Here is a 25,147-nt window from a genome sequence, read left to right on the forward strand (position 1 = left end):
GTCTCACTTACATACTACATCTCCTCTACCCATATTTTTTCTTTCTCTAGACTTGAAAAGGAGTATATTAGAAGTTAAACAGCAAATAGCTTAAGGGGAGAAAAAACAAGATACACAGAATAGATCATATGTGAAAAATCAAGACAACACTGAGTTTTATGACTGATACTAAAGGAGAATGTCCCAGAGCTTGTACTTGCATGCAGGCATCACTCTGGCAAGCTTACTTTTCTTCACTGTACCTCTGTGTATGGGCAGTAGATAGAACTCCATTATTATTGAAGAAACATTTTTCTCCATCTAGCTTCTTGGGGGTTTTTTAATGCCCACTTGGCAAGTTCTTTGATTATTAATGAATGCAGAATATGATTATTCTCTTTAGAATGGAAATTGGATGGACCAAATTAAAGCCTCCCACAAGAGGCATTTGTCCCTTTTATGCATTATTTTCTATACTGAAGCTTTATGATATTGTAAAGTTGGAAATACAAAGAAAGTTTTGAAAACTTAATCTGGATAAATACTTCACTACTATGAGCTGTAGCAAATCCTGCTTGTATAACAGTTTTTTGTATAATGCAGTTAAGAGAAGTTATCCTTTTACTTTCAGAAAAAAATCTCCTGGAAAATTGTTTACTGTACAAATAAAAGCACTTGTACAATGTAGATATATTCAGTATTTTATATCACCATGAAAACTTAATTGCAAGAAATCTAAATATGCTTAAATAAATGTAATGCACTTGTTTCAGTCATAAGCAACAGTATGTGAACATTTCGTTTGTGACTGACTTGAATTTAGTTACTATAATGCAAACACCATTAACAGGGATCCACAAAGGTTGAACAGATCTCTATATCAAAATCACTGAGGAAAAAAAACTAATGACATTTATTGTACTCACAACACCACGGGAATAAATATATTTGAAGTGGCTTCAAATATCTGAGAGCTACTATTTTATGAGCAGCTTATAGATTTTACTGTGCTGACAAGTTGTCCTTACTTATAACAGCAAAGTAAACTTAAACAACGGATGTTTAATCCAAGCATTGAAGTTACTAAGAAAAATAAAATAGAGTCATATGGGTGAAGTTTTGCAGGTGCAGCAATGCAGACCTTGTCGAGCACACAATCAGCCAAGAGGAACATCCGACTGACAGCAACCGACAGGGGCCTGACAGAGCACACACCCGCAGCCTTGTGCAAATAAACACTGCACTGAACTGGACAGATCAGCAAGTCTGGGAAAACAGAAAAAGCGGAACGGTTTTTGTCCCAAGATGCCAGTGCTCTCCTCAGCACAGCTGCAGATGGTTCCTGCAGACCACACGTAAAAAAGCATCTTCATCACACTGCAGGAAAAACCTCAGATCTGTAGCCCTGAAAGACGCAAAGCCCTGCCAGCCATCTCTGCCGCTGGTGCCATCTGTGCCAGCTTTGTAACAACAGTAATTGCCGGCTCTAGCACTGCGAGGCAATTTCAAAGGCACCCCCGGGCCGGCGAGCTCCCGGGGAGCAGCGGCCGGGCCGCAGGGGCCGCCCCGCAGTCACCCCAGCAACGCCACGCCAGCCCCGGCCCTGCTATTGGCCGCAGAAACCCCGCCCACCCGCCGGGCGCGCGGGCCCAGAGCGACCGTTGGGGTTGGGCGCGCGCGCGGCGCCGCCCGGGCGGTTCGGCTGCGGTGGCTCGGGCGGCCGCAGCGTCCCGGGCCGCTGGAGCGGCGGGCGGCGCCCAACTGCGTGTGCTTCAGCCCTTGCGCCTGACCGACCAGCTGTACGCGCGGACTTTGGCCGTGCGGGGAGGGAGGATGTTGGGTACGCGGCGGGGCGGAGAGCCGGCGGTGCGCAGCGGAACCGGCCGTGTGCTCCGCCCCTGCTGGAGCCGCCGCCTGGGAACTCAGTGACGAGTTCGGTCGTATGAGTTTATGAGGAGTGTAAGCTCTCCCGAGCAATAGAGTCAGCATATTTGCATCACCAATGGACCGTAGGAGCTCAGCCATCATCCACCTGGAGACAACCGGAATAACAGAATAGCACAGAGTAGCATTGATTCTTTTTTTTCCCTCCCCTCTGTAAGTCACGAGTGTCCTTTTAATATCTGCAGGCTCTTAGAACCTGTGAAGGGTTGTTGCGGTATATGTGCACTGGGCCTGATTTGCCACTGCTACATATACAAACTTGGAAAATGAACAAACAAACTGTCTATACGTGCTGCACCCTAGGAACTCCTGCAGGCTCCTGAGGCCTTAGGAGAAAGACTGATGCACCACCCAAATAAGGTGCTGAAGACAGAAGAAAAAAGGCGGAGGGGGGAAGCGGTCGACTTTCTTCAGAAATCTTTTGAAGGAAATCTGCATAAATAAAAGGGTAATGCTGTAATTAAAGGGTAATGACAATGAGAGTGAAACCTGAGATAAGCAGACAGAACACAATGAAATGAAAGTAAAACAAAACAAGTTCCTCTGCAAAAGAAGCCTCCAACTGAAGGAAGCTCCACTGAACAGAATGCTGTAGCATGTCTCAGCATGACAAGCAGTTGAGGGCATGATTTGAATTACATGAAATTTTAGGCTGGGAAAGGATCACTGGAGATACCTGGCTTCCTTTTAAAAGCAAGCCATTAAGCAAGCGCCCTGTCAAGCCAAGTCTTGAATACTTCTATTGAGCAAACTCCCACTACTTCTCTGGGCAATATATTCCAGTGTCTAATTGTTTTTACAGTGGAGAATATTTTTTCTTATAGCAGGACAATTTCCCCTGAAGGAACATGTTCCAGTTGCCTCTTGTCCTGTGCACCCCTGTGGAGAGGGATCCAACTTTTAGGAGCTGGAGAACTGTGGCTGGATCTCCCTTGAGGTTTTTTTTCTCAAGGCTGAATAGACCCAGTTCCTTCAAACATTTGCCAAGCTCTCCAACCCCATAAGCATCGTGTTGCCCCTTCACTGGATCCTCCGATTTTTTAGTCTCTCTCTTGAACTGCCCAGGACCAAAACAGAACACAGTAGTCAAGGTGCTCTCTATTTACTCTATCATTTTGCTACAAAATATGAAATTGAGTCAAGGATCACAGAATCCTTACCTCAGAATCACACTGAGTTTCCATAAAACGCCATGATGGAAACCAAGCATGCTCCTGAAGCTCAGTGACATCCATATGGGTGAAACCGCATCTCAGGAAGAGACTGTCCCAACAATATCAGAAACTATCTAATAAGCTACTCTAGGAAGATTATCACATGCATTACAACCTCCTGCTCTGTATACAATGTGGGATTCTTCAAACTGGAAAAAAAAAAAAAATCTCTTTTATACCCAAAGTAAACCATTACAATATACAAGTCAGCTTTACTTCTATTACGGCCTTTTGTGGGTCTGTTTTCTGCAAAAAGGCACAACCTGCAAATGAAGGCAGACCTCTCTGATCACCTGGGCTTACCACCTCCACAGTGTCCTGTTTGTGGGTCGCTGCACACCTGGAAAGCCACAGGTGCAGAAAACCCCGAGAGGCTACTGACCAGCCCCAGAAACTCATCAGCTGGAAAGTGAAATATACACTTCAGGTTGTTTTTTTTAAGCTCTTGACTCCTGTCAAAGGTTTCGTTTTAACTATTCACGAGTAACACAGAGCCGCGCCCTTGGATCCAGGTGCTAGGCGCAGCCCGTTCCGGCCGATGCCGTCACACACCGAACTCGCAAGTGAAACCGAAAGCGGCGCCGGGGCCGGGATGAAGCGGGGCAGGCTCGGCGGCAGCTGAGGCGGCGCGGAGCGGGACGGGGGGCGCGCTCCTCGTTCACACCGAGCCCGACACCCGGACATCCGCACACCGGCCTGCGGAGACCGCGGGTGCTGAGCGGCTGGGCTCCCTCAGCCGCCTTTGCGGGCACATCCCCCCGTGCCCGCCGTCGTTCTCCAGCGGCAGCAGGGGTGTCGCGGACGCCGCCAGCGCAGCGATGGGAGAAGAGTCCCGAGACGAACGCTTCCTCTACATGATCTCCTGCTTCAGGCCGCGGCTGAAGCAGTTCATCCGGGTGGAGCCGGTGCTGGACCGGCTTCCCTCGCTGAGCGCGGAGGACAGGGAGAAGGTGCGGGCGGCCGCCCGGCAGCGGGGCGAGGTGGAGGGGGCGGAGGAGCTGCTGCGGGCCGTGGAGCGGGGACCCCGTGGGTGCGGCTGGTTCCACGAGTTCCTGCAGGCGCTGGAGCACAGTGGCTTCAGCCTGGCTGCCTGCTACGTGAACCCCAGCCTCAGCCAGCTGCCATCGCCAGCCGAGGAGGCCGACCATGACCTCTGCGTGCACTTGGTGCAGCTGCTCCACAGCACGCTGGTGGATAAAATGCAGACCGTGCAGGTGGCCGAGAAGTGCTTGCAGATGGGCATCTTCCAGGAGGAGGACCTCGATCGGGTAAGTGGCCCACCCATCAGGCCAGGCACCAGACGGTGCCGCAGACGCTGGCCACTCCCAAGGACTGTGGGGCAGATGGGAAGCCACAACTAGAAATGGCCTTGTAAGAGCAAAAATGAAAGGGCAGTACCCAAACTTGGGGGAAAGAGAAATAGTGCTCCAAGTAAGCCAGTGAAGACTGTTGGCAGTAGGCCAGCAGGTGGGATGCCAGCTAAGAACCAGGGAAAGAAAATGCCATGAACTGGCCGGTTAGACTAAGCCACTGTTTAAGTGGAAGGAATATGGCTGGCTTTACTGTTACTTACCATTTTGCCACAGACTTTAGGCTCAGAACATCATTAAGTGTCTTCTGGTCCCTGCACCATACCAGGGATTAGTGATAGCCTGTAAAGTCCTAGAGAATACTTGAGTTGAAGTATAGCAAGACCTTCCTTTTTTTTTGCCATAGGTTCACTAAGGAGTATCATACTAGGCAGTGAAGCTGAGCAGAAATACCAGTTTGACAAAAAAGAGAAGTGTTAGCCTTTGCTGAAAACATTTGCCAGTGTTTACTCCGTTTGGCTAAGAATGATGTGCCTGGACCGATGTGAAACTTATTTGGAATGCCAAAAAATGGATAGTATGAAACGGTGTTAGAAGAAGAAATTAGAATAATACTTGCCATATCAATAGGGGGAAAACTGCCAAACTGAGGGTAGAGCTTCATCATATTTGCCTTTTGAGCTTTTGCATCTCAGTTAAATGACAGTCATATAAATAATTTTGTCTAGTGACTGGCAGGTAGCAGTAAAGGCCAGCTGCACCCCATGGATGAGGAGCTGAGCATGATAACAGCAGGCAGAGGTAGGGGCTTTTTAGGAGGTTATTGGCTCCATTCCTAATGGCTCCACATGTTCCTGCAGGTCATCTTTTTGCTGCTGGTATTTCCATTGAGCTCCTCATTACCCTTCACAGTCCTGCCAGTTTCAGCTCCAACTGTGCCAAGGCTTTCTTAATGCATTTCTATATTGCTTTTGGTTTGCCTCTCCCTGCTTCCACTTCCCATGCACTTCCTTAAGTGTTCATCTCAGTCAGGGCTTCCCACTGCTATGCCTGCCCATTTTCTTGCATATCAGGATGGGTGATTCTTGAGCCTTGAGAAGATTGTCTTTGAGGACTAAGCACCTCTTTCTTGCTTTTGGGATGGTCATTTTGTTCCTCATGTGACTGTGTGTCAAGTTCTGCTTGTGACAGACTTGGAACATTTTCCCAAAGCTTGAGGGCAATAGCCACTTTCCAGAGCAGGGGTGTCAAACTCATTTTCACCAGGGGCCATGTCAGCCTTGCAGTTGCCTTCAAAGGGCCAAATATAATTTTAGGACTGTATAAATGTAACTACCCCTACATTTATAAATGTAACTACCCCTACATTTATACAGTCTTGAAATCTTTAAGTGAGAATTTAGATGTTAAAACCAGAGTTTAAGAAGGCAAATGTTCGCTTTTGTGTATGCGGTCATGCTACAGATTAAGCTCTAGTAAGCTGTATAACATCACTGCTCCTTAATCAAGGCTGGTTATTCCATAAACCAGTGTGAAGACCAATTATTATTCATTAATAATAATAATAATACAGTGATGTATTATAACTATTGTTCAGTACTGCCAGTGTCTCCAATTAAATTTCCTGTCTCCCAAGATTTGTATATCCTACCCAAAACCATATGGGATAAACCTGAGGTTGGACAAAACTGTAGTAAGTCTCTTCTGATGAGTGGCAGGCCCACTTTATAGAATCATAGAATCATTTCAGTTGGAAGAGTCCCTCAGGATCATCAAGTCCAACCGTAACCTAGCCCAACTCTAGCACTGAACCATGTCCCTAAGAACCTCATCTGAATGCCTTTTAAACACCTCCAGGGATGGTGACTCCACCACTTCCCTGGGCAGCATTTTTAAGTATGTTTTAATGATGACAGAGGAAAATTATTTTGTACCTGTACCAGTCTTGTTAACTTCCCTGAACCATTTCCAAAGTCTGTCTCAGGATTTTTTAATTTTTTCTTTTATTTTCAACAGATCCAAACTGTTACTGACAATCATGGGAAAAGAGGTGGTGCAAGGGAACTACTGAGCAGAATAGTGCAGAAGAAAGATTGGTTCTCTCCTTTTTTGATTGCTCTACGTGAAACCCGACATGGAGACCTTGCAGATGACTTAAGTGGAAATACAGGAGGTTATCATCTTATTTCACTAGTACTTACGTGTGGGGTTTTAATATCTATTTTTTGTACTGTTACTTATGAAACAATGCAGGGTTCTTACCATATTGATTTTGCTGTTACACTGACACTAGTACTTTCACTCGTCCAGGGATTTCAAAATCAAGTTATTTAACAGCTTATTCAATAGATTCTTAAACCCTAAAAATCCTTATTAAGCCGTGTCAGAAATACAATAATATGTATGTAGTTGTAATTAAACTGAATTCTTACTTCTATAACCCATTGGTTTTCAATGTGATGTTTTTGTAATGTTTCATAAAAATATTCGGAAGATTAATTTCAGCTAACAAAACAAACCTTTTCTGGATTTCTCCTTCAACACAAGGATTAGTGTTTCCTTTATAAAATGGTTTATAAATATATACAGCATTTTAAAGAACACTACACTATGTCTCCTTGGGAAGAAGACATTCCTAAGTCTCAAGACATTGTATAAAATTTACTATAAATAATAGAATAAACTAGTAAAGAGATTATTTACAGAAATGAAACTAAAAAAGCTATAGGCTTTTGGCTGCTACTTTTTATTCCTGAACAATGATTATGGTATTATAAAATTATCCCAGTGCTCCCCTGGATTCTAAAATATGAAAAAGGAAGCAGCCCTCAAATCTCTCATTTTTTTTCTGGGGTCCACATATGTTTTATAAGATTTTTGCAACTGAAGTTTTTTAATAGATTTCCCATATAGCAGCTCCAGCCTTCTTGCTTGAGGAGCTCACTGTACTTGCTTGAGGAGTCTCTGTACTTCTATTTGCTGCATATGGGACAATGCATCAAGATGGGTGTAAGAGGGGCATGAAAGTGTCTCTTCCAGTTGAGGAGAGGAATCAAACTGTCTTCTGCCAGACACAGATAAGCAGCTGCCATATTTGAGTGTGCAGTTCAAAGGTGGTTGATTGCTTCAGTCTGCAGGACAAAATCAACTGAGTTAGAGCCTCAGAAGATAGTTCTGAATGAAAGTCAGATGCTGGGAGAAGCTCAGCAGCTATTGTGGTCCTAATTTCCATTTTGTGTTGCAGCTTTGTCAGGCTTAAACTCCTATCTTCATTACTTCACTATCAGTAAGGTAAACAAAGTAATTAATATTTAGCAAATATGCAAATTATTACAATTATTTTCGTATTTTTATTTTATGTTCTTTTCAAAATCTGCATTTCTGAGATTTCAGTGTCATGTAGACCATATAAGGTAAAACTTAAGTTTAATTCAGTTGTTTGATGCAATACTGAATGAATGCATTTATTCCACAGTTTCTCAGTAATCTTGGGCAAGGTAGGTCCTACGATAACTGTACAGATTAATATGTAAAGCATAAATTTTGTGGCTCCTACCAAAGGATAAGAAATTTTCCATGTACACAGTCCTGCATATGAGTAGATAGGTAAAGTGTATGATTGCTGAAGCATCCACATATAAGGTCATAGACGGGAAACACTAAGGACAGGTTCCTTGGACACCTTGGAAGAAGAAGAGTGGTACTACATTTTATCACTCCAGATTCATCCTCAGTGATTTGTTACAGTAAAACACGTTGTCATTATCAGACACTTATACATAGAAATTGAGAACTTTATAAAGAATAATTCTTGAAATAAATGGACTCTATTAATTTTTTTAAATTTAATTTCTAATTGCAGAGTAATTGAGTTCCAAATCGGGAAAACTCTGGAATTCAGTGATGCATAGTTTTTCTAAACAATGTTTATAATTTATTGAAGATCATTTTTTGCCTTTGGAGCATGCCTGGTTCTGTGTGACTCTAATAAAAATAAAATATCAATAACAGAGAAGTCAAAGAGAAATTATTTCCATATTTGAAACAAGATGAATAAGTGGAAGAAGGGAAAACATTTTCTGAAAGCTCTCTCAGGTTGTCTGTTTTATGACCAAGTTTTGAAGTCCTGTTGTAAGGTATGTCCATTTATGAGCTTATAGGACCAATGGAATTGAAAAGGTAGGAAACATGGTATAGTCCACAAATTGAATTTTCAGATCTTTATGGTCACTGCAAATATTTGAGATTTATGACTGGCAACCTTCTTAATAAATATTTATAAAAACGTCAAAATTCCAAACTATAACGTTTAAGTCAAGACCAAAGCAATACATTATGCTGTTATGTGAACGATGAATGCAGGTTAGTTCTGTTTTCTGTGCCCCACACTTAAAGAAATTAAATGTTTTATATTGCTGTGGATTTTCTATTTATTTTCTAGGAACAGAGAATGGACAAAATGGGATGAAGAACAATACAAATGAAGTAAGAGAAGTTATAAGCCAACCAGGAGATGCCATTGTGGAGGATTTGAAACAGCAAGAAAATGTGAATGATAGTTTCAGCAGTGAGAACAGTGTACTGGAAACATCTACTGGAAGGAATTCTGTAGTTGCTGGTATGTCCACTAACTGGTATTTTGTGCTGGTACCAGTTAAACTTCAGTAACTGCAAGTAACCGAGAGAACATTCTTGATGCATTAGTTCTTGTCTTGCTCAGAAATTCAGGAAGATACAGTACTTCTGAGGTGATGGGAATGAATGGAAAAAGTAAATCTTGATTTTTTTTGGAAGCAGTAAATTCCATTTATTCCTATGAATTAACAAAAATAGCAATTTTATTGGTCAGATCTACAAATTTGTTCACTTCAGTTCAAAGAGTTGCTCCAGGACAAGAATATGTTGTTCTGCTTGACCTGGGCAAGCTTGAGTACTGTGCCCATGTGAACCTCGTGAGGTTCAACAAGGCCAATTGCAAGGTCTGCACCTGAGTCGGGGCAACCCCTGGTATCAATACAAGCTGGGAATGAAGGGATTGAGAGCAGCCCTGCCATGAAGGACCTGGGGGTACTGGTGAATGAAAGACTGGACATGAGCCGGCAATGTGCACTTGCAGCCCGGAAGGCAAATCATATCTTGGGCTGCACCAAAAGGAGCATGTCCAGCGCATTGAGGGAGGTGATTCTGCCCCTCTGCTCTGGTGAGACCCCACCTGGAGTACTGCGTCCAGCTCTGGAGCCTTCAGCACAGAAAAGATGTGTTGGAGAGGGTCCAGAGGAGGCCACCAAGATGACCAGAGGGGTGGAATACCTCTCCTATGAAGACAGGCTGAGACAGTTGGAGTTGTTCAGCCTGGAGAAGACTCTGGAAAGAACTTATTGTGGCCTTTCAGTACTTAAAGAAAGATGGGGACAGACTTTTTAGCAGGGTCTGTTACAATAAGACAAGGGGTGATGGTTTTAAACTAAAAGAGCAGGAATTCAGGCTAGACATGGGGAGGAAATTTATTACAATGAGGGTGGTGACACACTGGATCAGGTTGCCCAGAGAGGTGGTAGGTGCCTCATCGCTGGAAATATTGAAGGCCAGGCTGGATGGGGCTCTGAGCAACTTGATCTAATTGAAGATGTCCCTGCTCATTGCAGGGTGGTTGGACTAGATGACCTTTGAAGGTCCCTTCCAACCCGAACTGTTCTATGATCCTATGATTCTATTCTTAATCTGAAAGGTAAGAGCTGGTTCAGAAACCAATTTGCTAGCACAGTATGGCTTATCTGTAGTACCCAATGTGCAGCCTTCATGTAGACATTTTCTGTATCCTGGTTATAGTGATGATGTTTTATCTACTATAGGCTGCTTGATTTTCTTATAATTGAGCAACATCAATGATCTCCCATTCCTCTTAAATGGCACTTCTAACGACTTTGTAGTATCATATTTAATATTGTTAATTAAAAATACTAATATTGTTAAATGAATACTTTATTTCAGATCTATTCATGGTAGGTTTATACAATCCAATGAAAACATTAAGTTTACATTGACAACTCCTCCCAGTATTGGCAAAGTTTAAATCAAGAATGTTTCTGTACCGTTACAGCTGCAGCTGTATTAAGTACTTCTTTCTAGAAGGCTGGTAGTTCTATATTGGAAAACATTTTTTGTTTTGGTAAGTTCTTTAGTGCTGTCCAACAAGTAATTTTTCTGTTTCTTTTACAGATTAGTATCTACAGAGCATCAAAAAACCTTTGTCACATCACATGTTCACAAGTACATTTTTAGTAGAAATTTTTAGAAATTGTTGTGGCCTGTTGATTACATGGATCCACTTTTAAAAACATGCCTTGAGAGTTGATTATGAGCAACAGCAATTAGCAGCAACAGTTCCCAGACATAGCTGCGAACCAATGATTCAAACATATGCTGGATGATTAAGGAACCATTCGTATCTGTTACAAGTTCAGATGGAGCTCAAACAATAGTTACAACTGAGATAAATCCTGCCTGAAATTATTTTAGTGGGCTTACTCAGCCAAAGTAGTAAAACAGCTAAAGCTGCTCTTTTTTATCAAACATGAATAAATATTAAAAAAAAAAAAAGTTGGCTCTGAAAACTGTAGCCTTTCAGTGTGCAACAGTAGTAGCCTATTTCTCATTTAGCATGATATTAACAGCATATTGCAACGCTTTGTAGCAAGTAGTGAATTATTAATTACAACAAAAATATCAACTTGGTTTTCCTGGATTAGAACTTAATTTGGCTGTATAAATAAGAGGTGCCAGATATTTAATGATGATTCAGAATGGATCAGACTGAGTTATCCTCAAACTTAGTTAGGATCCTTTCAGGGCAAGGCTGAGGGTCTTAATTGTAGCCTTACTGAGAGAAGGTTTTCATTGCTGTTAATTTATCTTTTTCCTCTTATCAGATTGAGGGTTATAGAAAACTTAGATCTATTAGCTATTCAATAGCCTGCCACAAAGTGATTCCAGCCTGAAAACTGTGGTGTCCTCAGCACTGAACTGTACCGAAATTAATAGACAGTGGAAATCAGCATTTTGCATAGTTGAGCAGATCTAGTCAGTGAAATGGTGCTAAGGGTGTCCATACTACCTGAATTCTGGCAGTCGGGTTCAGACTGACTTCAGTCTCATGTGGACTGACAGTGGCTGGAAGCTCATTTGGTTTCATTTCTTGTGATCCAAACCAGCTCTGTGATATGACCCGAAGTATTGTAAATGGGGACAATTGACAGATTTACTGTAAATGTGCACTTCTGAGTTGAACTAAACCAGCAGTGTAGATGCAACGTAGCAACAGCTGCCAGGAGACAGTGCTGCATGAAGATGGTTGTATAGGAACTGGCTCACATTGAGCCATCATGAAGCTTTGATCTCTATGTACTTGTACAAACAGGCTTGCACTCAAGTCTTTTTTTCATTTTCATCTTTTCTCATGATCTCATAAAACTGTATTTTTATACTAGGCAGCCGAAAATACAACTGGAGCCCAGATTCTACTTCCACGTAGGCTGGGAACCCACCTAATTTGCAATTTAATTCTGTCAAGTGTTGTCAGTTTTGCAGTACACTCCTACCATTCCTTCATGTTTTGAGAAGGACAAATTTCAAGGAGAAAGAAGCTTTTTAAAGTCACTTGAAATTACTGCAATTGCATTGTATCTAAAGCCTCCTCTGACCCTTTAGTATGAGGGCAGTAGGGTCATAAAGACAAAAGTAGAGATAGATCATTTAGCCAAAGAGAAAACTAGAGGGAAATTGCACATGCAAAAATCAACACAAAAGCAGTAAGTCTGCAAGGTCAGAAGTTAAAAACTGGTATTAAGGCTAAAGTTACCTAGATAAACAACAATTGAAATAAATAGCAGCTCTGTTTTTCAAGGCCTGTTTCATAAAAAAAAAAAAAAAAAAAGAAGTTGATTTGAACTAATAATTACACTGTAACTGGAGATTCCATTAATGTCTCACAAAATGTCCCTTAATACTTCAGATTAGAAAAAAAATGCCCATTAATATGAAAGTAGGACCAGTTCTAATAGCCTGTTTATATTTTGGTCCCTTATTTACACTCTCAGGTGTTTGAAACTTATTCTATGATATAATGTAGCACAGGACAGGAAAGGAAGACTTTTTAGGAAGACTTTTTTCATTAGTATTTCATAGATTTTTTTTTTTCATTACATTCTACTGTATTTATACTTATTAATCAGTGCAAAGTGACTAAAAATGTTTCTGTGGAATATGCTGCATTACAATATGCAAGTAGCACTGTAAAGAAAAACTAGTGTAAGTGGTGAAAACAGTGGTTAAAATACCAACTCTTTTATCTTCATTGTTTTGGAAAGACCCAGTGTGGTGTTTGTTTGATTGTTGGGGTTTTTTTTAATCGTATTTTAAAAGAATTAAAGGAAGTTGCCACAGTTGAAAAAGAAGGACATTATTCTATTTACCTTTAATCTGGAAGATGAGTATTTTGCATTTCACTTCACCACTGATGTTTTCTGTTGACAGATTATTTTGTAATGTATGCCGCACATTGTAATTCAGATAGTTATGTACAAAGCATTTTGTGAATGCATATTCTTTGCCGCATATACATCTTTCAGTAGATCATTTTAGATGGGAGACCACATGGAATAGATACACAGAATTTAAATTTCATCCTCTCTTTACTATCTGCATGGATTGCTAGAAAGTGAAAACAAGAGACAGCAGTGTCATTTTTGTAGCCGGAATTCCCACTAATGTTATTTAATAGTTTGGTGCAGGTCTTTGAGCGTGGAACTGGTGAGGTTTCCTTCTTTTTTCAAGGACAATGCCATCTTTTAACATGGTATTAAATGCTTGCTATTATATAATAATTGGGAAATTTTAGATAAATCAGCCTTCTGATGTGAATATATTTTTAAGTGTTTTCTGTTGATTGCAGTGATTTCTAGGAGACTAGATGCTTAAAGTCTTTAATGGCCTTGCCTATCATAACACTTCCTACAGATGCTGGTGATTCTTAGTTGGATCACATTCTGAGGTCTGTATGAAATAAATGATGAAAACTGTAGGACAGCAAGACAAATGTTTGCATCACTTTTCATGGTTAAGTTAGAAAAAAATATAAATAAAGCCATAAATACCTGACTGCTGGTGGTAGCTAAGGTAGCTTCATTTCAGTTGTCTATATTATAACTTGCCTGAGAAATAGCAGTTTCTGTTATTCATTCACCTTTCGAGGAGAGCAAAACTTGCATAAAGGAAAGTCAAAGCTTCATGTTCTTACTGAACACAGACTAGGTATAATTTCCACCTCACTTACCAAGATTTTGTAGTGTGTATTTCAGGAGTACCATTCAAAAAGACTGTAACTTCTCTTCATTTCTAAACTCTCATTCACAGCATCTGTTTTGCTTTATTAAATATTTTGAGGGACAATAAGTTGAGGACAATACAGATATGGACCATAATGGGATATTCATTGGAAAAAAAGGATTAAAAACTTGATAGGACACAAGTTCACAAGATAACTAAGCAAAACAGCTCAGTTATTCTGACTGATTTCTCAAGCATACTATGAGCTCAGTTGCACAGTGCTGCAGGTAAGCTGAGTGCAGGGTGAGGCTGCTTGCAGCAGATTTTTCCAGAAGAACTGTGTATCTCTTCAGATATTAAAAGGCCTGTGTTTTGGAAAATCTAGCAATATAAACTACATTTGTGACTGAAAAAGAGTCAGTGTAATACACTGATTGCCCAGCAGAGGGAGAGCTTAGCATTAGAATATGTACAGTAAACTTCCCAGATTTCGGTCGCAATGTAACAGGATTATCGGTCACTGCTTTTACTTGCAGTTTGGAAGATTTAATAATTCCTCTCTGCTTTTATTTCCCTGGGAAATATTGTTTACTCTTTTCATGTTATATGAGGAAACCCTTTAAAAAAAAATCACAGTTCTGCTTTTTACTTTTTTTCTACAACAGATGTAACTCACATGGCTTACAGGGAGTAAAAGAGAATGTCTTCAGTTTGCCGGCAGTGCTGTGTACCCAGTAGACCAACATGTTTTTCTTTCTTCTTTCTTGGCCATTCATCCCTCCGAAAGGATACAGTAAAACAGGGCTAGAGAGGATCATGCAGACAATCATGTCTGCACCTTTGCTTTCAAGCAAACAGAACATAGCTGACAACAATAAATCATGATCCACATTGCCTTACCTCTGCCATTTAGATTTCCATCTTCAACTCCCTATTTTCTTTCATATGAAAATTAATTATATTGTTCACAGTATTTTGTTTACCTAAGAAGTCTAATAAAGGAAATTGTACCTCAGCCATCCCTGCCAGACGTTTGTCTAGCCTATTTTAACAACTTAGCAAGAGAGCAAACAATATGATTTTGCTATATGTAGCAAATACACTATGCTACATTTGTTTGTGTTTTTCATTTAGAGTCAGATGTCTCCATAGGAGATGGAAGTGTCAGTAACTTGAAAGAAAACTTGGGACACAGCTGCACAACCAGTGATTCAGGTATGTTTTCCTTCCATTATTTAGTAATTGCAAAATAAGCTGTGGAGGGTAAGCACTCTTTGAATGGGCTGGAACAAAGATCAGTGGAAGCTTTTGACTGTGAACTCTAGTTCACAGTATTTAGATGCCAGGCTTCCTCTTATTTTGTTGGAAAACGCATGCCATTTTCATGGATCTGGACTTAAGTCCAAGCCCCAAAAGAGTTGATTTACTGAGATCATCTGAATAGGTCTCTATACATCATCATCATCATACAAAATGGTCAGTGATCTAGAATGATAGAATCACATAGGCCGGAAGGGACTTCCAGAACTCATCCAGTGCAGTCACCTGTACAGATATTCATAATGCTGCCTTATGTATGTACTTCTTTTGCTCTCAGAGAGGAGTTAGATTGTGCGTGGCCCCTGCATAGGGTATGTGAGAGGGAACAGGACATGCTTTAGAGGCATCTAAAGGTGACAAGAAGCATTCCCAGGGTACCTACAGAACAGTAATGAAGGTCCACTTTGGACCTAAGTAATTTAGCCCTGTTTGTAAAAGCAATGTAATCAATTGAGGTTACTATCTGAAGGCCTTTGCAAATCTCACATTTAAACATGTGCAAGTTCTCAGTATAGTTTTAAACTAAATATTGGACTGTGTTTAGATAATACTTTGCAGACAGATATGAACGTGCTATATATAGCCTCTGAACCCAATTAAACACTGCTGTTGTAAAAGACATCACCTTTTTATTTATTTTTATTATTATTTTTTTTTAATTGTAGACCTCAGGCAGAATAAATTTGCAGCTGTCCACCATGGTGAACAGTCTGTGTTTACCTACACAGAATTACAGAATTCAGGAGAAACCAGTCACCCCTTGGAATCTAGCCTTTATAAAGTTTGTGCAGGGACTGTGTCTTGTGCAAGGGCTAGAAACAATCTTGGTACCTTTCAGGCCAGCTCTGCCTAGTATAAAGCTAGTATTAAATTAGTAAAATCAATTTAAATTTTATATATCATATGCCTGCAAAGTGTTTAATATAAATGCTTTTAGAATCGTTTCAATATTTTTAAATATTAAAATCCATGTATTTTGTGAGCACACAGAAAATTCAGCATATCTCAGATGTAAGTTGCTACCCCATAGCTAGGATTTTAGTCTGTGTATTCCTAACTGTGAAGAATATACTTTGCACTTCTGCATCGACTGAGGTGACTCATCAGTCACATTGTATTTTTTTCCTCACTGCATCACATGAAATGTCTGGGCACAGAAACTTCTCTGTTCTGTGGACAGTCACACTAGTTGGTCAGGCTGATGTAGGCTACTGGTATGTGGCAGCACATATATATATATATGGCCTGATCCTTTAAGATTCATGAAAAATCTGCCATTAAGTAAACTGGGCATTGGCTGCTACTCAAGTAGAAAAAAGTAAATCACTACAGTTATGTGAAGAATGCAGAATATTTTTTTTTCCAGTGTTTACTTGCTCTATGTTCTTTTTACATGTGTGCTTTAAAAACAACTAGTTAAAATGTTTCAGAAATCATTCATGCTTTTTCATCATGCCTAGTAAACTCAGTGAGAGCAACTATGAGAAAACAAGCTAAGGAGGTACAGATGGACTTTGTGATATTTATGGATTTTTATAATTTGAAATTTTGTAGTAGGGCTGTTGTATTAACAGGAATATTTGGATAGTGTCTTAATGCACTGACATTATTTGTATTTTAATGAAAAGAATCATGTGGATTTAGTAGCAGTTTACTGTGCAAGGATCATTTTACATTCAAGACAAATGGTGGAATTAGGATGACAACAATAATAACCGTGTTTATTTTACCTCAGAGCAGCAACTTGTATGAAGGCAGACAACTTCCCTAAAGTTACATTTTTCACAGTGAAAATTCTGTAATGGAACCATATCCTGTGAAGAGATTCCTGTGTTAGGCTTTGTCAAAACAGGGGCTGAGGAACCGAGGAGAGGACAAAGTTAAATATTTTTTAGGCCTGGACAGTTAAGTGAGGATGTTAAGGAACTGAAATTTAACCAAACAGATGGGTGATAAAGTGCCAGTTTCAATGTGATTGAACTATTGAATTTAGCCAACCAGAAAACAAACAACGTTCTTCCTCAAAGAGAGTAGTAGAAGTCAAGATAAGTAACAGCAAGTACTCTCTGGTGTGAATTTCCCTGTGTTCCAGATAGTACTGCACTCACACTAAAAGGTAAAACAAGCAAAAAACACTTACGAATGGCATTCGGATGTTTCCATCAGCAGTATTTTAGCAAGCTTCATTACTTTTTGTTAGTTTAATTTTATTTAATGGAATCAGGGATACTAGAATAATACACTTATTTTGTATGTAATGTATCAGTGATAATAAAATCCTTGTGATTCTTCATTTAATGATATCACCAGGAAATAAAACTAAAGGGGTTTTGCCCTCATTTTTAGTCTAGTAAGGTGGATTTGTGCCTTTTCGTCACTGAGGACAGTTAATGCTTTGACTGTGATTCAGACATATCTGTAGGGGGAAAAAAAGCCCAAAACTCCATTTAAATAAGTCTTTCTGATATTAATATATATAATTTTTTACTTCCTAACATATGTAAAAACTCAAAAGACTTGATACCCTTTTGTTACTGCCTGAAATAACGCAACAGCATTTTTCTGCTGTTAACTTTTGAATGTTGTTTGTTTCACCTGTGAGCCATAGATTTGAACTCCCTGCCGTTGTATTTTATATGATGGATGGAAGCATCTGGCCTTCATGTGGCAAATGTGTATGGCTTTTTAGTGAATGGCTTGATTGCATTATGTATGAGTCAGTCTGGAAGCAGCACGATCTACCATGAGTAGATGTGATACATTCTGCAGTTAGGTCTATCTTGTATGGGCAATTGGATTTTCTTATCTCTTTGGCCTTCCTACTTTATAACTCCCTTCATCTTTTCTTAAGTAGTCCCTATCTCTTTTTCTTCCTATGGCTCCATCCTTTTTTTCCATCTTCTGGGAAGTATTTACTAAAGTAGCTCACTTGCAATCAAATAAATTTCAGTAGTGATGAAAGAGAATGTCGCATATGATTGGCTAGATTATAAATACAGCAGCTCTGAACACCACTTTTGTTGGTCTCAGTTCTACTGACCTGAATCACTTAAGTTCATACATAATAAAAGACATGTCAATGTAGATGAGTGAAGACACATTATGTTATATTCTACCTACCCTGCTTGGTGACTGGATGTAAGCAATTCGGATCCAGAAATGTACAGGTCCACAGAGCACCATTACCTATGTTAATATGCCTCGTTTCTATTTATTCAGGAGGTGCTTCTGGTAGTAAATTAATATTTTTCCCTTTGACACTTGTTCAATATTCTGATAAATGTTCTATGCCTCCTGTTTGATATTTTAATTTCTTTGTACCCTTAGATGAAGGTGAAATGGAAAGCAGATCTTCACCTGAGCCAGATCTGATTCTGAGAGATTACCAGATGGAAGTTGCAAAGCCAGCACTGAATGGGGAGAATATTATAATATGTCTCCCTACAGGCAGTGGTAAAACCAGAGTGGCTGTTTACATTACTAAAGATCACTTGGATAAGAAGAAAAGAGCATCGGAGCCTGGAAAAGTTATAGTACTTGTTAATAAGGTATGTTGGTCCATTAAAAAAAAAAAAAAAACCAGCATTTTTCAAACCTCATGTACTCTTAATGTAGAACTTGTAAAATGAATATAAACACATTATTTGGCTTCTCCAGCTGTATCTATGTTTAAAGGCATATAGCTCTAGACTGTCATCTACATTGCACCATCATCATGGTGCATGCATGAATGATTTTAGATTGCCCCAGCGCAAGTACAAATGTAGGTGTGCCAGAATAACCACGTTGTTGGAAAAAGTACAACTGCATGTTAGAATGAATAGAACTAATATCATATTTTTAAAAACTTCAAATATTTTTCACATTCTGTGTTTGGATTTGGTAATGAAGGCCACCTAATGAGTTTCACAGTAGATAGGGAATATTGTCAGATTTTCTGATAATTGTTTTATTTTTATAGTTAAATTTATCACGTGTAATCTTCTATTGTAATATTGACATATATAAAATTGATAGCATGTTATAAAATCAGTTGAAGAGCCAGAGAGTCCATGTTTTGTTCATTCTTTCTAAGGTACAGTTAAGGCAAAGTTCTTGGGACAAAAAGACTTCATAGGAGCAATTGGAGGGGAGGAGCTGGTTTGCGGGTTTTTAGTGTTTGGTTTTGGTTTTTTCTGCTTGGTAGTTTGTGGTTTTTTAATCCTACCCTGCAGTGAATAAGGAGATATTTGGGGTTTTTTAAAAAAGTATATTTTGTATGAAGTGCATTTCACCTAACAACATTTCTGGCAAACAGACATGCATTTTTAATCTTATGTATGCTCTGGTGTAAATTATTTGGAAACTTTTATTCAGGTACCATTGGTAGAACAACATTTACGAAAGGAGTTTAATCCATTCCTGAAGCGTTGGTATCGGGTTATTGGTTTAAGTGGCGATTCTCAGCTGAAAATCTCATTTCCTGAAGTTGTCAGAAGAAATGATGTCATCATCAGTACAGCACAGATCCTTGAGAATTCACTGTTAGATGCAGCCAGGGAAGATGAAGAAGGTGTCCGCTTATCAGGCAAGTTTTTCATTCTGAAATTTTTAGAGAAAGGCTAAAAGTGTGTCACTATCGTCGAAAAATGGAGGGTAAAAATGTGCCATCATCAGTAGTTAATGTTTTTTTCAGTTGACTGGTTTTATAAATGCAAGCTGAGAGTCAAAAACAAATCTTAGTAAACATGCAATTTTTTCAAGCCAAATTAGACTATTACAGTTCATTTGTACTAAATATTTGTTATGCTTCCTATTTTATCTAGCTCAAGCAAAACTTCATGCAAATGCAGCCATACTGATTCCACTTTCCAAGCCTGGTAGAGCATTGAGTTATATCACATAGAAGCCATGAGCAGAATGAGAAAAAAAATATAAAAACTCAAATGCAGTTGGTAGTTTGAGAAATACAATGGAACACATGATAAAAGCCAATCTGTTACAAAGTTTTATTCTTGAAACTCTTACCATTTTGCTAACATACAGAGGAACGGTTACTTACAACTATCTCTCTATGGCTGGCAGATATAATGACCTCTCACAACAGATTAAGGAAGCTGGAGAAAACAGAAGATACAAGATGAGATGCAGTAAAATTGTTTGCCCAGAATACTGAAGTGGCAGATATCTATGGGAGATCAGAAAGGAAATGGAATTATCTGCCATTAAAAACAAATAATGGAACAGCCTATGACTTCTGGTGCAGGATTTGGGCTGCAGTGACTCTCCTCTGAGAGATGTTAACTTCTCCCTCTATCTGCATGCAGTCAACTCTTTTGTGGATGGGGCAGGATGTAGCTGCTGGCAGAGCTGTGATATTCAAACTAATGGATCTGAGATAAAAGAAGCACTTGTCTGAGTGTTATCTGGACAGCAGAGAAATCTGAGGGGTCAGTGTGTCTGTCAGTGCCTACTGCTGACTGGAGTACTGCTTGATGCAAACTAACTCCTACAAAGCTACTTCAATACCTCAGAATTGCAGTACCAGACATTTTCTTATACTTACTTCCTTTCCACTGCAGCTAAGTTAATAAACCTTCACAAATGTGAATCATTTGGGAATGCCATATAGGGGCACCTGAACATTTCTACAGGAACTGCTGACCGGATTGGAATCAGGCTGAGTGCCAACCAGCTTATGTAAAGAAGTGGTTTTTTTCATGGGTTTCACACCTTGCAAAGTTTCCTTCCTAAGGAGCTGTATTTTTTCTAGAACTGAGGTGGCCCTACAAAGCGGGCCTTGCTATTACACCTATGAAATTAATAGTAAGTTCAGCTGGACCAAAGCCAAGCAAGCCTGAATGGAGGCAGCTCCATTTTTATGGTTATGACTTGGTTAACTCACAGCCTATATTAAACCATCCTAATTAGTTATAAGTTTTTAATGTCTATTTTCTGTTCATGCTTTTTCATCTGTTTTTACAGAGGTCTGTATTACATGTAACATGGAATTTCAGCTTCAGTAAAATGAAGGGGACTATCTTAATTGCATTTTACCACATATACTCCCTTTACCAAGGGCTCAGGTCACTGTGTGGACTTTCTAAAAGCTGTGTGTCACTTCCTTAGTAGAAGCACATCTCTTCTAGTGGAGTAGGTTCTTCCTGAGTAATGATAGCAATATGTGTTACAGAGAAGATGGTCAAAATAAGAGGGAGTAATTTCATGGTGGCAAAATAACTGAGAAAGTGCCAACACTGCTTCTGAAGTTTTGCAATATATAGAAATCTTAGAAATAGATGGGAATTTAGGTTTGAAATCACATTACTCCAGTCCAAACTGGCTTCCTGAACCACTTGTGTGAAGATAATCAGATTTCCCAAGTGACTAGCTTGCTTTACTAGCAGTAGTCTTTTGTTTAGCCTTTGAATAAAATTTCCCTTGTTCAATCTCCACCTTTCTTTGGTTCTTCAAAAATGAAGTTGCATGATGTATTCTCCAGCAGAAAGGCCAACTGAGTGTTCTGGCTCTGTGTTAGTTTCTGACTTCTGCTGCCAGTTGTTGCAAATTCATTATAGCGATGAATCAATTTGAGCACGCTAATGTGAAAACAAGACCACTTTACAGTCATATCCACAACCTTTTGTCAAATTGTAATTAACAATGTCAAAATAGAGTTATTGGCCAGCTACAGGAAGAGTGGAAGCTCCATAAACCAGTTTTGCTGTTAGAGAAATGGAGAAACGTTCATGAGTCTTTCAAATCAGAATCTTGAAATACATATCACTGGTTGCATATGCAGATAAATTAAAGGGATGTTTTCCATGTTTGTGACAAATTTAAACAAATGTAAAACAAACCCAAAATAATATTAATTTTCCTTATCATACAGTACTTTACTTGTTGCATATAAATGTGATCTGACTAAAAAGCACATAATACCTGTCTGAATCTTCAGTGGTTTCCTCTGCTACAAAAGAGAGATGATTGGTAGTGCTACCACCATCTGTTTGTTCTTTCCAGTGACACATCCATAAAGTAATATGTCTTTTAATTGGATAGGAATAAGGAGGAAATCTCTGTGTTGCTATAAAATGGAAGCAAATTTTTATCAGGACAGGGCTTTCTCAGATGTCTAAAAGGCTTCTAACATGTATCTTCTCATAAACAAACAATATGTAGTTTGTCGGATACAGTTATGGATATAAAAGGCAAGATTGACTTAAGCACTGGTAAAAACATATAATAGTTTATTAAAAATATCTTGCTGAAATTCTTTATACCATCAGATTGGTTTTATTGCAAAGATAGAAAAGCTTTTTACACTACAAGAAATGTAAAACTACTTGACACATGAGGACTGCAGCAAAGATTCCAAAGTCCATATTCCATATACAGCTTCCATCCACACCTTCCTCCAGCACTACAAATTTCCTGATACGTTTGGCCTCAGACAAACTGACTGGTTCTCTTCAACAGTATCCTTACCTGTAAGAAGGTTTAGTCACACAAATTCTGCATTTGAAAGAAAATTAATAATTTCAGGATTTGTTTGGGTTTTTTTCAGATTTTTCACTCATCATTATTGATGAATGTCATCACACTCAGAAGGAAGGTGTCTACAATAATATAATGCGACGTTACTTAAAAGAAAAGATGAAGAACAGGAAGCTAGCAAAAGAAAACAAACCACTGATCCCACAGCCTCAGATTCTGGGACTTACAGCCTCACCTGGTGTAGGAGGTGCAACATCCAACTCAAAAGCTGAAGAACATATTTTGAAAGTAAATAGCCTTCATATTTGCAAACCATCAAAGGGATATTGACGTGTTCAAGGAAAACTTTTAAAGTCACTTTTAGTTTCCAAATATATAATCTGGTTTATTATTTTCATGTGTACATGGGGGTTCAGCTCAAAGCCATTCAGCAAATTGACCCACTACAAATTAATGGAAAATAAAAGTTACTTGACTGGGAAGCAGGGTTACTGAAAAGGGAAGTAAAAAGATTGCCTCACTTGAAAAAATTATCAGGTTAAGAACAGAGGCAAGATATCCACAAAATACGGAGTTTTTGTATTTAATAAAAATCTTACTTTTCCATTGATAGATTAGAATTTGCTGTGTATTCATAAATCCTAGAGAGATCACGGTAATTTATATCTGTATTTCTAGAATGACTAAGTGGGTCTTTTTTGTGGATCCGAGAAAGTGAAAAATGAAGTTGAATGCTTAAAGAAGGAGAAACCACTTGTGAGATACATGTAGCATGTAAATGTTTTTCTTGAGAGCAGAGTTACTTATTGAGATAGAAGTATTGTGTAGTTGGGTAAACACCTGACTGGAGCTAATTGGTTAAATTCTATACTTAAAGAAATCATTATATTTGAAATTCAATGGGTTTACATTAGCAATACAACAGTAGAATTTAGCCCAGTAGTCCAGGGAAAACTCCTGACTAGCAAACTGCACAAAACCAGAATCTGGTATTGAATAGGTGAAGCCTGCAAGACGCTTTTATGCTGTATTGAAGTAGGTTGAATTGCAAGGTATTTTAACAGAAAAGATTTTCTGGCAACGGAAAAAGCAGAGAATTCATTTTCATCAGCTCTGAAATCTTAACGATAAGATGCTGGGGTTTGTATCTAAAGAACTGTAATCCAAATATGTAGTTAACTACTGCTGAAGACATTAAAAAAGTTACCTACCAGACTTCATTTCCTGTTTTGTCTGCTCATACAAATTTTAAGATTTCTCCTTATTACTTTAGACTTAGTGACAAAAATGTACATATTTTCTTCTCAGAAGAGATCAAAAGTAGAAAAGTCCAGTCATGAAGTTAGCACAGAAATTTTCTCTCTCCCTGTTCCAAGAAAGATAATTTCAAATTATTTTCTACTCTCATTACCTTGTTATAATTACTCCCTAACATAATTTTCTTTTTTTTGTTTCACTATTGTTATTGTTTGTTTCTTTTGTGCTCTAAAATCTACTCTTCCAAAGTGTTGAAGGTAGATTTTCTTTTTCAAAATACCTGTTTTGCACTTTGATCTACAAGTTTTTTTCCTGCATGCGAGAATCACATCTGGCCTAAAAGGTAATTTCTTGATCTTATGTCAAATGATTTTCAAAGATTTGGCCTTTGTTATGCTGATGGTGTCTGTATTCAATTTTTATAGAAAGAAAACAAAATTATATAAAATATCTAAATGAGAAGCTCTGTTGCATTAATTCACTTTTCATGTGGAATAACTCATTAAATGTTAAGAGAAATATCATTTTTTCTTCTCCCAGATCTGTGCCAATCTCGATGCATGTAGAATCATGACTGTTGAAGAGCATGCCTCCCAATTGAAGAATCAAGTGAAGGAACCATATAAGAAGACTGTGATTGCAGATGACAAAAGAAGGGTATGTTTTTTCAAACAAATCAGCGTTTAAGTTATATGGCCCTTTAAAAGTGTGTTGTGTGGTATCCAGAACTTTTGGCTAATGCTCTTTTTCTATAGATTTATTGTGATCCATAGTGCTAATTTGAACATGCATGTATTTACCTGCTGCTTTCCTTTGTATGGAAGAGTATCGGTAAAGTTAAATAGAACTAATTTTTACTTACATTAGTTATATTTTTGAGGTATCTGGTCAAAAGACCTTCTGAACGACAGTTGAAATGTTTGTTTTGGAGTGACATTATATTCACTAAAACCATACGTTAGTTCACAGTGTAATTTTTGTAATATTCTGAACTATTTGTTTTCACAGCTCTAAATGCAGTTAGCCACCTGACCTGTTTTTTTTTAACTTAAGGTTTAATGTTTTACAAAAATTACTCAGTGTGGTACTAGCCAATGTTTTTGTTGCCAGAAGGTGCTTACTTACTTTGGTAATCAATTTATTTCTAGGATCCATTTAGAGAGAGAATTACTGAGATCATGACCGATATTCAAAACTATTGCCAGCTCCATCCAAAATCTGAGTTTGGAACTCAGCCATATGAACAGTGGGTGATTAGAGAAGAGAAAAAAGGTAACTGTATAGCAGAAATATCCCAGCTTTGGAATTCTTTGGGTCATTCTG

At 38.9% G+C, this 25,147-nt stretch overlaps 1 protein-coding gene across 2 annotated transcripts in view; it reads left to right on the forward strand.

Moving 5' to 3' along the window:
* Positions 1-3,955: 3,955 nt before the first annotated feature.
* IFIH1 (interferon induced with helicase C domain 1) overlaps positions 3,956-25,147 on the forward strand; it is a gene marked incomplete at its 5' end in the record, with an annotated part of 28,113 nt that continues 6,921 nt past the window's right edge. Inside the window, 9 exons of one of the 2 annotated variants that reach the window (XM_080346809.1) lie at positions 3,956-4,405; positions 6,464-6,620; positions 8,889-9,065; positions 14,906-14,986; positions 18,419-18,639; positions 19,448-19,658; positions 22,638-22,855; positions 24,365-24,481; positions 24,973-25,096. In XM_080346809.1, coding sequence (XP_080202935.1) covers positions 3,956-4,405; positions 6,464-6,620; positions 8,889-9,065; positions 14,906-14,986; positions 18,419-18,639; positions 19,448-19,658; positions 22,638-22,855; positions 24,365-24,481; positions 24,973-25,096 — 1,756 coding nt within the window. The remainder of the gene's footprint in view (positions 4,406-6,463; positions 6,621-8,888; positions 9,066-14,905; positions 14,987-18,418; positions 18,640-19,447; positions 19,659-22,637; positions 22,856-24,364; positions 24,482-24,972; positions 25,097-25,147) is intronic. The other variant, XM_080346810.1, reaches the window with a different exon arrangement.

Source organism: Nesoenas mayeri (genome assembly GCF_963082525.1).
Source record: "Nesoenas mayeri genome assembly, chromosome: 6".
In the NCBI taxonomy this organism is placed as follows: Eukaryota; Metazoa; Chordata; class Aves; order Columbiformes; family Columbidae; genus Nesoenas; species Nesoenas mayeri.